This window comes from Centroberyx gerrardi, chromosome 13 (genome assembly GCF_048128805.1).
Source record: "Centroberyx gerrardi isolate f3 chromosome 13, fCenGer3.hap1.cur.20231027, whole genome shotgun sequence".
NCBI classification, from domain to species: domain Eukaryota; kingdom Metazoa; phylum Chordata; class Actinopteri; order Beryciformes; family Berycidae; genus Centroberyx; species Centroberyx gerrardi.
Window position 1 is genome coordinate 22,573,859 of NC_136009.1, and position 15,672 is coordinate 22,589,530.

The 15,672-nt window shown below is 42.5% G+C and overlaps 1 protein-coding gene across 4 annotated transcripts in view; it reads right to left on the reverse strand.

Moving 5' to 3' along the window:
* LOC139915228 (retinal-specific phospholipid-transporting ATPase ABCA4) overlaps nt 1–13,262 on the reverse strand; it is a 44,520-nt gene extending 31,258 nt beyond the window's left edge. For all 4 annotated transcript variants that reach the window (XM_071903757.2, XM_071903759.2, XM_071903758.2 and 1 more), the window contains exons 1-9: nt 13,197–13,262; nt 11,963–12,056; nt 11,714–11,855; nt 10,697–10,836; nt 9,546–9,673; nt 8,898–9,095; nt 5,287–5,376; nt 1,554–1,791; nt 952–1,091 (exon numbers count right to left, since the gene is read on the reverse strand). In XM_071903757.2, coding sequence (XP_071759858.2) covers nt 952–1,091; nt 1,554–1,791; nt 5,287–5,376; nt 8,898–9,095; nt 9,546–9,673; nt 10,697–10,836; nt 11,714–11,855; nt 11,963–12,056; nt 13,197–13,262 — 1,236 coding nt within the window. The remainder of the gene's footprint in view (nt 1–951; nt 1,092–1,553; nt 1,792–5,286; nt 5,377–8,897; nt 9,096–9,545; nt 9,674–10,696; nt 10,837–11,713; nt 11,856–11,962; nt 12,057–13,196) is intronic.
* Between the last annotated feature and the right edge of the window lie 2,410 nt (nt 13,263–15,672).

Consider the following 15,672-nt stretch of genomic DNA (forward strand, 5'->3'; position numbering starts at 1 on the left):
CTACCTACAGGACATTTGCAGAAATACATCAACATGCTAATGTGAATCCAGTGAGCTGCAGATAATAGAGGTACTAAGGTGTCAGACTATAGAGAAAAACCTACCCAGAAAATTTCATTAGATGACTTTCTCAAGTAAAATAACAGCAGTTAGCGATAGAATACGTTTTTGTATATGTAAGGTGGTATGTACAGTATAGCCCAGTTGTATGTCCCCTTGCACTAATTGTGAGATCTTGTTCTCTGTACCTTGTGTACCACAATGTATTTATGTCAGCTGTTTATGGCCCTGACTGATCTCTTGTTTTACATAGGAAAGTCATTTCATTAAGTATTTTGGATAAGAAGATCTTTTTAATCGTGTGAAAATTGTGTCAGTCAACAGCTATGAGAGCTATGAAAGCCAACATTTCATTTTTCTAACCTCTAAGCTGCCTTCTCTTCAAACCACACAGGTACTCAACAAGTAGTAGACAATCACATTAGGTCATTTTCTGTTCCCGAGCCGCCCGGCTAAATTCTCATTAGCAGAACTCCCCCTGGGATTCAGATCTGTTTTGTGTCAGGAGCAGAGAATAAGACGTGGCAGCCTGAAAAACGCTCTGTTTTTCCTTTTTGTGCTGCGCCCACACATTCAATTTAGCGTCCAATTCTCTCCTCCTCTTCCCTCCCCTCCCACCGCAGTAGATACCCCCCCCCCCCCCCCCCTTCCCCTCCACCCCTCCTTCCTCCCTCCCTTCACATCAGTTTGGTAGTCAGCTCATTCCTGAGAAGGGTGGGGGGGTTTGGAGAGAGAAAGAGAGAGAAAGAGATACAGAGTGTTGGAGGAAAGAGAGAAGGATTGGAAGGGCGGGTAGAGAGAGAGAGAGAGAGAGGGAGAGAGAGAGTGACAGACAGAGAGAGAGATTGAGCTGCAGAGGTGAGGGGTCGGGCTGGAGGTGGTCTCTCTTACACTCTTTAATATCTTGCGGACGGCAGGGGAGTCGGGGGTGTACAGGATCTTTCCCATCAGCAGGGGTTTGACTGAATTCCACACAATTTTCGTGACAGGGTTGGACTCCAGGGTCTGCATCAGGCCGTTGCAGAAGGGAGCTGTGGGGGGGAGGAGGAGGAGGAGGAGGAGGAGGAGGGAGGGGTATAAAAATTGGAAAAGGAGTGAGTAAAGAAGAACAATAAAGAGGTACAGAGAGAGACTGATCAAATAAAGCAGCATCATATTGAATGATGCCTGTCGACTAAAAACACAAAACACTTCTATATCCTCCAGACCTGGAATAGAGGTTGCAAATAAATGCCGGTGTTTGTTTTGCCCTGCTTGGAGAACCAGGCGAGTGGGGTTTACCATATCAGGACAATTGAGATGGTGTCAAGTAAGCTGTCAATCACAGTAAAATATACTAAATTAACTTTCCAATACTTTCCTGTGATTATCTAAACTTTCCGCCGCGGATTGTACAGTCTTATGTGGCAAATGGCATCTGTGGCAGCTAAATACACTAAAATAAAAGACTAAAACTATTTGACCCGGCCATGATACGACACTTCTTCACTTACTGGCAGTGTTGTCATAGACGTAGTCGCGGTTCTTGGTGCCGTTGACCCCCAGAAACACCTTGTAGTTGTTGTCCTCATACCAGTTGAAGGACAGCACCCTGGAGCCGCCTCCCTCTGGGTAGCCGCAGAAGAGGCTCGACACGGTGGACATCAGCTGGGTGAAGGAGGACGGACCGCCGGCTTGGAACAGAGGGAAGACCGCCTTGAGGAGGTCTTTAACGCTGTCCCGCTCCATCAGCTATACAACAGATACAGAGGGTTTGTTAACAGAATACACTTGGCCCGGTGGTCAACTTACCTGTTAAGTGATGAAAACATAAAATCACCAAAATCATCCATGTTTCCCTGGTAGAGAATTTGCTCCGGTGCTCCATGCTAACTCTTTAGCATACACTATGTTAAGCGATAGTAGGCGACTAGCATTATCTCAAAAGTGGGAAAATAAGAACTTGTAGCAGCTCTTAAGCTAAATGCTAAGTAATCTTAAATTGCATGCAGCAAGGTAGGGCAGTTATGTGTAGAAGATTGGTCAAATTTACACAAACTATGATATAAAAATAATACACTGCTTTGAAGGCCATCAGGCTTCTGAACTCATAAAATTGGTACCCCTCATTGCATTTCTGCTTGTCTGCACTATTTAGATAATAATTGCACTATTCTACGGACTGCTGCTATTCAACCAGGACGGATACATACCCTCTGTGCAATACACTGTCACTTTTATGTACATAGATCTCAAAACAAAGGGGAAGGAAAAAGCAGGAGTGAAAGGCCCAGGTCAGGGATTTCCTCCTACTCCTCCTCCCCCATACTCACCCACAAAATAGCCAACTTTCCAAACGACATTGCACACATACACAAACACTCTCACACACACACACACACACACACACACACACGCAAATGCACTGTTGTTCCTGCAACACCAACATCAACAACACCAGCAACACCAAAGTTGCTGCGTATATATTTTGTTAATATTTTGCTATTTTTGTATTTTGTATATATTCTGTTAATATTTTGATATTTTTTTGCTGTATTTGTATTTTGCTATATTTTGTTAGTATTTTGCTTATATTTCGTAAAAATTTTTTGCTTATCGTGTTGCCTTATCTGCTGAGCTGACCTGACTCTCGTCCAGTACTTTTCATTGTATTGTTGACACTGTGTTAACCTACATATGACAAATAAAACAAAACTTATCACTTATAAAACGAAACTTATTAACTACCAGGGACCTGTTTCCATTGGAAGTGAATATAGTGGGCAATGGGAGACCGTGTACAGCTAAAAATCACTGCACAGCAGATGAATACATGGTTGCTCACCTGAAATAGTTCCAAAAATAAACCTACATCAGCTATATTCATTCATTCTCCACACCCGCTTATTCTTATTCAGGGTCAGGGGCGGGCTAAAGCCTATCCCAGCATGCATTTGGCGGAAGGCAGGAAAACACACACAGGGCGAACACACACAGACAGACAAACACACTCATATTCACACCTATGGGCAATTTAGAGTCTCCAATTCACCTGACTTGCATGTCTTTGGACTGTGGGAGGAAACTGGAGCACCTAGAGGAAACCCATGGGGAGAAAAATGCAAACTCCACGCAGAAAGTGCAAGATTCAAACCCAGGACCTACGAGCTGTGAGGCAACGGTGCTAACCACTGAGCCACCATGCCACCCTGAGCTATTTGTATTTAATGATATTTCAATTTTTTAAATTTAGGAATCTGCAGGCCATTTTATAAAAATCATAAACAACTTTTTCCATGGAGCGCTGAAGCAAATGATCTACTCGGGGCATGTGGATGATTTTGGTGTCTATGTTCTCATCACCTGGTAAGTTGACCACCTATTCCCCAAAAACCTGGTGTATTCATTTAACAATAAGATGATGCACGTCACCTCAATGCTAGTCAGCATGAGACCAGGATCAAATAATTTTTGCAAAAACAACCCACTTATTTTTAAAACCTCATCTGCTCTTACTGTCATGCTATGTGACCCATGTCTGGTCATCAGTATTGGCAAGCAGTGCCAAATTTCCTCCTACCTCTAACAGGATGAACACTGCAGTATTGTGGGTAGGTGTAAATCATTTGCTTTAAGTTATTTGACCTTTTTTCAGTTAATTATATACAAGGTAGTGATGTTTATGTTCCTCATATTCTGTCATACCGTGTGAATTTCATAATATAAACGCTCACTAGAAAACAATAGTTTGAAAGATAAGCAAACATGTCGAAGAACGCCTCTCCTCAAATGACAAGGATAGTCTGAGGGCGGACTAAATATCCTCCCATTGATAGAACGAAAATAGCCTCCTCCAAGTGCATTTTTGCACTGTATGTATCATTTCCTCTTTAAAGAAATGGGGAGGAGGTTGCCAAGTTTCACTACTGAATTTTAAGTTTGAGCTGTTTTTGTTCGTTTAAAAAAAGCATGCTTACATCTTGCACTTGGTTTCAAAGATACAGGAATATCAAATAAGTAAATTAAATATTAAATCAACCTCACATACTCATATGTATGTTTTATAATCCCACTACAGTTTCATATCTAAGCTGTAATGCAACATTGAAATTGAAATAGCTTTCACAGGTCTAGTCTGTGATGAAAATGACTCATTGCCCTACTATGTCTATGTGTATGTGTGGATATGCACACACACACACACACACACAAACAGACATGCACGTACACAGACAATACACACCCTCACTTTCTTTCTCTTTCACTCCCTTTTCCTCCCTATTTCTTTTTCTCCCGCTTGTTACACACACATACACACACAAAATTAAAGGAAGGAGAGGTGGGTAATGAGAGCAGTTGGCTCGCCTTTCTGTCACCACGGTGATACGGAGGTCCCACCTACAGGATATGTCACCTCTAAGGAATGTCTCTCTCTCTCTCTCTCTCTCTCTCTCTCTCTCTCTCTCTCTCTCCCTCTGACCCCTGGCCAAGGTGATGATGGGATACACTCTCCCATGGGACATGCAGTAAACGTGCCGAAACACACAGTCTCTGTCTTGCTGTCTGTCTCTGTCTGCCTTTGTGTGTGTGTGTGTGTGTGTGTGTGTGTCTAATAATAGGTAACATGTCATGTGGTAAAGAGACGAGTTTTGTATCTAACACCTAGGTTAGTGATGGTTGGGTTAGAAGTGTTCGGGCAGGCAGTGTCCAACAGTGTTAATAATACAATAGTACTCTATTCTATTCTATTCTATTCTATTCTATTCTATTTAAAGTGTTGGTCTGTTTAATGTCATACTCCAGCAGTAGATTCCACAATGTGTATGTTAATACATATTCAATAAGTAAACTGAGAAGGCCACATGCACACTTATGCCTACACATGCCACCACACACATACAAATGTACGCACTAACATACACACACACGCACACACACATGAATGTAAGCACATGCACACACGTACATTCAAACCATACACTCTCACACACATACATGTACACATAGGCACTCATACGCACATACACTTGCATTCACTCGCTCACACACATACACACACACATGCAAGTGCACCCCACACGCTCACATCACTCAGCCTCCTCTGTGAGCTTTTCTCAAACAGGGACCTGCGGAAGAGGACGAGTTTCCTGCAGGCTAAAAATACTGGGGCCTCCGCTCCTGGGGGACAGAGAAGAAGAGAGGAGAGGGCAGGAGTGGAGGGGATTGATCGGACTTTGGAGCACTTACCACTTGGATCCTCTCCGACACTGCGGTAAGAACCTGACCCCAGAAGTGCAGGTCGACCCCCTTGGAGCTGCTGTCCAAAACCTGGGGCATCTGGGGAAACCAAGTCACAAGATGCATTGGACTTCTGGAGACAGTCAAGTCAAATATATTTATGAGGCGCTTTCGGCAAAGCTGGTTCATTGCTAAGTGGTTTATAAAGCAATAAAAGAGATGAACACAGCTAAAAACAAGAGAGATCTAACACTATTTGCATTTTATTCCTTTATGTTTGAACCTTTATTGATCTGGGGAACATTTCGTCTCCGTCTGGGGAAAACCTTGTATCTGCAAAATGTCAGCTTTTCAGGAACTAAGAAAACATGGCTTTTTTTCAGCTTGACCACCATGCATTTTTGAGTTTATCCAGTGGGTTTTGAAAGTATTTCATAACACCAAGGGTTTTCTTCTTTCTTCAACCCATAGAGGAGCATGAAATCCTTCAACTAAAGCTATGAAAATCTCCAAGACTGGAGTTAGGAGGTTTTCACATGACAACAGGGATTTGCTGTCTGTGTGTGCTCTTTTTCAGCAGTGTCTTATGAGACACACAGTTACACACATTCAGGCCTTGTAGGTAGCCCATCCAATAACAACCATATACTATTGAGAACTGAGCAACTCCCAGAAAAGTTGGGGATTAAGAAGCAGAGAGCAGATTTTTACAGGGATTTGAACCAGCAATATTCTGAGCACTACTATCCATGGTGTTCTTATATAATTAATGAGGCCTTTTACACTTCCCAAAATGTCACACCTCCACACACCACAACCTCCATCTTTCATGTATGGACCAATTGAGCAGCTTGTGTGAACCTGCGTCAAACTTGAAAGCCATCAATTGTTTGACATGGAAACATGCTAACAGTATTCACTATACTTCCTTCAGCCACTTTTATCTTTACTACTCGAGGCAGAAGCCATTAACACTAGGTGTTAGAAAGGGCCTGGTCAGGGCAGAGTGCTGAGGGCTACGGAAACACTGGACGCCAAGACAAACACGCACATGAGATATCCTTCCTCTCACATTCCTCATGCCTGCATTTCAATGAACGAAGGAAGGAGGGAGGCTGTGCGGGGGAAAGAGAGAAAGCGAGGGAATAGGAAGGGAGGGCGGTGAGAGGCTGATGGGAGAAGGGAGTCGGCGGTGCATGGAGAAGAGGAAGGGGTTACAACAAGGCCGGAGGGCAGGTGACTTAGACTTAGGGCTCTACTACACTTGTAGTGGTAATGGGCTTTGAGCTTAATGGGCCTAACAGGTTAAAGGCAAAGATCCCTGCAAAGATGCTGCTGGAAGTGTGTTAGTAATGCAAAGCAAGGAGTAGACTGTGCTTGGTATGGCAGTCAAGAAACTGATAGAGCGTCTCTAAAAAACTTGAATACAACACCAACATGTAGATTTGTACTGTATGTAACCAGAAATCACCATAAACTCCAGGACACGCACCAATCAATACATTAATTCCCCTATTCCATACTTTACAAGAATATTAAATAAGGATGTATGTATGTATATGTGTGTATATATGTATACATACATATAAATAGATATATACTTGCTCATAATTTGGTGCAGTTTTTTACCTGGCTATGTGCTGAAATGTCTTTTTATCTCACAATGTTTTGATAATTTATTACATGACTATTTATTATTTTTTCGTTTTTATCATAATGTGTACCTTTTAAACTAAACACTATTGTGATGCTCTCATGTTTCAGATGACTTGTCAGCTGCCATGTGAGTACTTAAGCTTAAACTTAAATTTCTATGTATCTATGTATGTATGCACCACAAAAGTGCCACATATCTGCCACTTTGAATTTGCTTTACTTCACATTGCTTATCAGAAAGGACAGGGAAGCATTACATCAGCCACCTTATTGAACTTAATGCTGATATGTGAACACCAAACTGGATTATATTTTGAATTGTTTGGGTGCCATTGGTGTTGCTTTCTGAAAGACCTCGTCATCCATGTTTACCTGCTGTTTGAGCACTACAGTTGAGTTTTCTCAGAACCTGGTAACCAGGTCTGCTGGCAGCTCTGTAGACTGGCACATGTTGGTAATGCATAACACTGGAGACCACGCCATGTCTTTAAAGACTACCTCACAGGCTGAAGGTGGGGCCTAGCTAAGCCCATTAGAGAAATAGGCCAAGAGGGATAACGCTGAGCCAGTCACCTGACTCACACTGACTGAACCCCAACACATATAGTATAGTGGGGAGGATTGGAGGGTGAGAAGGGGAAATATTTTAAATATCGTAGAATGTGTGTTGTGCAGTATTTGTTTTCTTTTGATGTTATCCTCATGTCTTGCTTCTCTGTAAAGTACGTTGTGATAAACCTTCTTTGTTAAAAGGACCTTATATTTTTTTTTTACATAAAATGAAAGAAGAGAGAGGGGAGCAGGGAAGCAAGAGGCAATAAAAGGTGGGTAGATTGAGAGGGTTTGGGAGAAGCACTGACTTGAATTGAGGGATGAGAGGTGGCTAGAGAGAGGAAAAACACACAAAGAAGCACTGCCACTGCTACTTCTCCATGTGTGCTTGCTCTATGTAGATACATGTGACGAGGTAAAAACAGACCGCGTAGTTTATTTCAAGCCCAAAATAAAGCTAAGGATTTGTGAAACAGGTCTGGCAGAGTCACCATAAGGCTAGGATCAGTCAGTAGGGCTCACATGTCAAGTGTTGGCATCAGCACCAGTCTCTATATAGAACCATAACTTCTGACATTGTGCCACAATTCACCGCCAAAATCCCGGTTTTTCAAGCACAAGACAGCAATTATACATTGTGTTGAGGCGACATAAAAAACAGCTGAAACACAGATTTTTTTGTCAGTTCACTTATAGTTTTTGGCAGCCAGTCATAAGGCTATATGAGGAAGCACCTGTTATACATTCTAGACGTCCTATATAGATCCATGATGTTAGTTAAAGCTGTGACGGTTAACCAGCAGAAGCAGTATCACAACATCAACCTGGCTAATGCGGTTACTTATTGCTATTACAAGAAGGTCTGGCTGGGACTTTCCAGACCAGTGGGGGAAAAGCCGTAGTGGGAAAGTGAACGAGACGTGCCTCCCACCCCATCAGCAAATACCGTCAAAGTGCTCGTAAGCAAGGGTCTCACTCTTCAACTGTTCCTGCTTCAGTGGCCAACGTGTTTAACAGACTTTTTTTAACAGACGTACTGGTTAGCTTCCAGGTATGAATGTGTGTGTTTGCATGTAACCCTCCCTGCCTCTCCCTGCAAATAGTTCATAGTGAGTTTACCTGGTTAAATAAGGGTTTAGAAATGTAAAGTTAATTCTGAGACATTAGTATAATTGCTGTACACAAACATGACCGTCGCCAAGAAGATTGGCAGCCTCTACTGGCTTCTACTGTACATTTTGTGCCACCGGGTTGGATTTTGGCACCAAGTAAGATTGCTTCATGGCACAAAACAGACAGAAGGCCGCTGTTCTTCCGGCACAAACCGAGCTAAACCATTCAGAATTTCTCACAATGGCAGATGGTGGAGCGACTGAAAGACTGAAGAAAATCAGATCTTAGAGGCCACTAACCAGTCTGAAGATTTTGAAGAAGTCCAGATTAGCATAGATGATGTCCTCTATCTTCTGCAGCCTTGGCTGGCTGAGGGCACACATGGCGTTGCGCACCCCGAACAGGCCCCTGCGACTGGGGAAGATGATGAAGCGCTCCAGCAGGGCCTGGCTGCAGGCGATGTCTTTCAGCTGCAGGTCCGGGATACCGAACGCAAACTAGAGGAGATGAGAAAGAAGGGAGAAAGGAGGAATGCAGTTTAAAATGTTGAGTCAGGGTAAATGTTAAGAGTCAAGGTTCTATTACTCTCTTAAAACCAGTCCACCAAAAGGTCAGTTTTACCCTCCATATGTTACTGAATATATTTACAAATAAATTGGAACAAACATAAGTGTAATACATGTGTTTCAATGGGGTATGGCCAAAGGAATCAGTAAATATCATGTTTTGGTTGAAAAATATCCATCAATCAACCAGAAGAGGCAAATTTCAACGGCCTTCTCTTACTCTTAGCCACAAACCAGAGAAAACTGTAAGTTAAGTTTCTCAATACTGTTTTACAACATAAAGATTCATCTCAAAGCCTTATCTTAATCATTAATAAGGAATACGCCAACCCTATATCAGTCTAAGTTGCAACTTCTCTCATTCATCCCTCCAAACTGCACCTCTTCTAGCCGTATTCGTGCGTTGACCAGCTGGTAGACCACGGAGTCGGAGAGGGCAGCGTCTCGCAACAGGAAGGCGGTGAGAACCTCATCGTCCTTCAGTATGTCTTCTATCTTCAGCCCCCGGCCTGGACAGGGAGTCAGGAGCAGAGACAGTGTGAGGTTAGCATCACTGGAGAGAAAATCAGCTCAGGAAAAGCCTGACCAGGACCAGACAGTGCAGAGGAAATGATTGATAGCCGGATTGATTGACAGATAGGGATTTGGTGTTTTATGAAAGTCCAATAAGCAGGAGGACGAGTGTGTTTACATGCACAGAAACCCCGCTAACGGGTCAAGTTCATCTCAGTTGAGGTTGTATTCAGGATAATCTATTCATGAATAACCCGATACACATGAATGACCAGAATATTGTGACTATTACCAAGGAATTAGAGTTTAAACAGAATAAGAGTAAGGGGGAATACGATGTTTACATGCCTCAGTATCCTGGCTAATCTCAGCATATCACACTTTTCATATGTGTTTCATAATCTGAATTGTACACAATTGTAAACATTATATGTAGTTTACATCCACCAACTCATAAACGTGACACCTGAGTATCCCAAATAATGGCACAGTGTTATTGTGAATGTGAACAAACTCATTGATGAATATAGTACAGAAAGGTGAGATACTGAGAGCCAGACAGGAGAGACTAAACACGGAAAAGAGATAAGGTGACGGGACGCTGACACAAGACAGAGGCCAAGAAACAACAATAGAAAGAGGAAACGAAGACTCAGGAATCAGGAGAGTCTGGGTTTTCACTTTTCCAGCCAAGTTGTAATGTCAAAGTCCTCCATCTTTGAAAATTTAAAATGTGAAAATCACAGAGACTACTTTTTGTCTTCAACGTTAGGGCTATACATAAGGTCTCCAGTCAGGTTAAGGTGAGGGTTTTTTTTTGAGGGGGGGAAATTGTGCACTTTGGACAGAAAGTAACAATCAAGAGTCCATGAGCAGACTTGCTTTTATCTCAACAGTCTTTTTCTGTTCCCATCACATGATAAATAAAAACCAAAACATAAATGGGGCTTCTATTGGCGGTTTTACAGAAAGGAGAAACGGTGCTACTGACTGACTCATCTCTCTGTCTGGCCCTGTACCTGAAACCAGAGATGGGTTGTTGCGTAACGTTTCCATGAAGTTTGAGAAGGAAGACAGTTCATGCCAAAGCCGGCCAAGCTGCTGGAATTGTGTGTCATTGAGCAGCAGCTCCTGGGAATCAGCGTAGAACTGTGCCAATCTGGAACATACAGCCAACCACAGTATATTAGTCTAATTTATTATCTATTATCTACTACATAGAACCAACGTTATCTTTTATTATCTTATTCAATATAGTCATCTTATCAGTTTAATCACGCTCAGCAAACATTCACTGGGAAAGAAAAGGTTAAATAAAAAGTCCAACATGGATTGGCCAAACCATAAAAGCACAGAATATAAGTCAAATTAGTCTATGGTTTAATGATGGCATAGTGAGAGCATACCATGTAACATATTATTTGATTTAGGAAAATTATTTGCATTACGCAACGGAGGAACCAAATCAGTACAGGATGGCAGACTGGGAGGGTAACCATAGGGTTACAGGACAGGTTTGATCCCTGCAATAGTCAGTGTGTCCATCAATGTGACATTGAGCAAGATATTCAACCCCTATCTGCATATTCATCATAAACCACTTTGGATAAGCTACTAAGCATCAGTTAAATGCTTACAATGTAGATGTAAAACGTTAGGAAGGCCAACCAGTAGATAAAAGGTTGCTGGTTCAGTCCCCAGTAACAACAGTGCCAAACTGCTGAAATACCCCTTAGCAAGGCCACTGGCTCTCATGTATATAGCAGCCTGCTTCAGGGACGGGTGTTAGAAACGAGCTAACAATAGCTAACATTATTGTGGTCCAAAGCAGCAGGCAGTTGCTTGCAATATGCCCTTGAAGTTAAATCTAGCCTAGCAAGTGTTTCAGGAATGAAGAAATTAATCCTTACTTTCTCAGTGATGCCTGTGTATTTTTTCAACAGTGTGTTAGAAGGTTTCAAGGCACAGGGGTCATAAAACTCACTCTCATTATGCATTATACAATTCAAGAGAGAAAAAGACAAACACGGGCTTACATGGAGCTGTTGTAGTTAGAGACGACCCCCGGAGACTCTCCTCTGGTCGGATATCTGAAACAGGGGTTGTTGGCGTTGCAGAAGATCCCCTGCATCCAGGGAAGGATCCCTGCGGAGGGCATGGCCTTGTTGGGGAAATGACCTGAAGGAACAGACAACACACGGGAAGGCAAGTGAGTGCTTCTGACATGGGATTTTAAAAGAGAATTATTAAACAGGGATGAGAGTTCATTATTTAGTATTTCTTACACTCATGTTGTCTGTACAGTGGGTTGGCCTTCCTCAGCCACACCAGACCAATGAATAACAAGACTGGCCAGAAGATCTCAACCAGGAAGCGGATCTGGAAAGAAACAGGTGAAATGAGAGTCACATATAAGATCCCTGGTTCGTCTATTAAGCATAAATGTAGTAATAATAGACTTGTTTTATATAGCACTTTTATAAGCCACCCTTTGCCTTCAAAGCAGCTTCAATCCTGCTTGGACTGCTGTCATACCGCATCCTGAACTGTGTGTAGTGGGATAATGAACCATTCTTAAAGAAGGATAGCCTCCAGTTCTTTGAGGCGTGAAGGAGGTGGAAATCTACTTCACACTCTGCGCTAAATAAATTTCCAGGTGCGATGATGTTTAGAGCTGGTGACTGGGTGCCATTTAAGGCGTTAGACTTCATTCTGGTGTGTTTCCACCATAGGGTGCACCAGGTCCGGCAAAATGTTCTCACATTCCTTGGCCGTTATACGACCATACAGAGCAATCATCAGACCTAATGACTCCCGCTAGATGTCTGCCCTTATCATTGTAGATACACCACCATGTTTAACAGTTGGCAACATGTGTTTAAGGCATCCTTTGTCTTTCTCCAAATGTAAGCCCATCCGGAGGAAGAAAAAGGTTGAAAGGTGGGGTGTTTTCGTTATTTTGGTCCTGACCCTGAACAAATCATATAAAAGCTTTTCTGTTAAAATATTTAAGGGCATGCTAGTACCTAAGATGCTCCAAAACCTAAGAGGAATGTGTTCATATTTTGAAGAATAAATATAACCCGGGGTTGAAACCATCAAAGACCATCAGATGCGTCTGATCCAAAAACAGTTGTGTTCATAATACACTTCTATGCTGACAGTAAAACTTATATCTGAGGCATGGCAAGACCAAATAGTATATATATAATAGTATAGTATTTGCAAATAATTTGTTTCGGAGCACCAGATGGGTAGGGTTTAGTGAATCAGGACAAATCAGATGTCAGATTAGTTGTCAATCATAGAAAAATACAAAGCGGTCACTTCAAACGGTTGCTGGCACTCATTGTACAGTTCTATGAAGAAAGTCCCACCCATCTGGTACTTAAAGCAGGTCAAAATGCTAAGAAGTATTTGCACATACCATTTGACCCAGGTCTAGACTGTCAGTGCTGCTTTATAGCAGGCAGAGCATTGCAAGTGAACAAAGCCGGCAGGTGAGAGAAAGAGTCATACCTTCTGTCTCTTGCGGAGAGTCCAGTTTTTCCACAGTAACAGGCGGATTTGAGCGCCTGTATTCATTGCTCCGCAGCTCAACCCCTGGAGGGGGTCATCAGACTGTGATAAACCTGCGGAGGCAGAGCTGCATCAGTGCTGACATTCACTTGTTACCTTGTTATGAGGCTAGTGGACAAAATGGGCAGAGTTATTGTGTCTAGTGGTCAGAGAGACCCAGGGCTGTATAGTACTTGAGTCTGGTCTTTACATTTAGGACTGGTCTCCGTCTCGTGCCTATTTTGACTCAGTCTTTACTTCAGCCACCATTGGATGTTGACTTGTCTTTTTCCTGAAATTTTCAAAGATATGTTTTTCTCCTCCTGATCCACCTGCCTTTATTTTCTCCCCAGCACTACAAACAATGGTCCTCAAACTTCTATGCATTGATTAGTCAAAATCAAATTGAAGGGTTTAGTAAAGAACTTCTACAGATAGATACACATCTCTATTCATCCTTCAGAAACTCCTTAATCATTATTTTTACATTGGGAAAGATATGTACACTGTTCATTTCTTATTTTGGTCTTGGTGTTGAATAGGACTAGTTGACCATGATTTCTGTGCCTGGAAAGGGGCAAGAGAAGATAATTCCCCTGTGCCAGATCAATTATTATAACTGTTGTTATAATTGTGGGTATGTGTGTGTATGTGAAACTGTATGCCTGTTTTGGGAAAGCAATGGGCATCTACTCCACAGCCAATCGTGCAAACATCCCAAAAGGCACCAATTTATTTTGTAGATATTGTATAAAAAATGAATCACTCCCATAGTCAATCACATGTACAGGTTAGGCGCAGATGGCCTCAGAGAATGTCGGACATGCAGAGTAATTTGTTCAGAGCGACATGCTCAATAGATTATTCCTGCCTGTGGATTATGTGCCAGACTGAGGATGCATAGACGTAAACACCTGTCTAGAAAAACAAGAGGAAAAAAGGACTATAAGACCAAAAAGGAGAGTAAAGACTGTCATTATGTGTCTGACTTCTCTAGAATCGCCTTCTTACTCAAACAGTAATTACGCATGGCAGGTCTCCTTTGCGCAAGATTGATAGGACCAGGCAGAAATCTTGTGGCAAACATGTAAAAACTACTGAACGTCTAAGTACCTGGTAAAGCACCTTTCATTATTTCGTTTGAGAACAAAAGATACATCAAGTCAACTCTAAAACACAACCACCAGAGCCTCTAAATTTTCATTATAACGTTATATTGACAGAATGAAGGTGCTGGAAAAACTATGGCGCAGCCGTTGGCGACCGTACTGCTGTCTGCTCTTACATGATCTTACAGTTTACATCCAATTTGCCAACACCACAACACACCTTTCGTAGAATAAAACGCTTTATCCTGAGCCTTACCTCTAGTAGAAGGATATAAAAGTCGTACGACATCTAAGAGAAAGAGGTTCACAAACAAGGAGAAGTAATGGAAGACATTAAGCTAGGTAGAAAAGCTCGGTGCGACTCCCAGCTGCCCACTCTCTCCTCCGCCTCCAGGTCAGCAGCACTCCTAATCTGATTGCTCTAATCTCCCAGCTCAACACGGACAGGCAGAAAAAAGACAACAGTCATCCATTTGGAGGGAGAATTAGGGGGATATCTGCTTAAGGGCAGGCAGGGACTCCTAGTGGTTAGACAGACAGGAGGGTCACAGGAGCCCGCAGGAGCCAATGTGTTTTCTGTCCTGTCAAAGTGTCTGGGCAAGACATTGAACCCCTACCTGCTCAGTCATTGTAAATTGCTCCGCGTAGAAGCTTTCAGGTAAAGACCTACAACATAAATTTAAGAAGAAATGCGTGGGTGACTATGTGAGAGTTTTGTGGGAACTTCGGGGGAGGGGGAGTGAACAGAGGCAGTAAGCAGGTTTTGGTTTGTTGTCGGTTTTGTGTCGAGCACGTCTGCGGTGAGTCACTCTTCTGAACAGCTCGGCTGGGGAGAACAGGTGACATAAGTGATTAGGCCGGGAGAGTGTGAAGGCCTGACAGAAGCACGGTAAAACCACTTGAACCTGCTGTGAACTGTGAGCAGTGAGCACAGTGGCCACAGGTACAGGCTTACCCCGAAACTCGAGGAGAAATTCAAGGCTTAAACCTGCACAAATCTGGGCTTTCTGGTGACTATCATACACTACCCCCCACCCCTCCTCCTCGCTCTCTCTCTCTCTCTCCCCCTGTGTTGTCCAATACAGCAAAATTATCATAAAAAATAATCTAAAAAATCTGGTTGAATCCAAGGTTGTAAATACAGGCTGAAACGTTATAATGGCACTATCACAAGAACAGGGGAAAAAAAGCCCACTGAGTTGCCCCATAAGTGCAACTCAGTGATGACACAAAGATTTGTGAAGTAGTATCAATAACAGACATAACAAAATAAAACTATGTCTACAAGGCAAGTTACAAATATAAACCTGGTTGTCTGATCATACAAC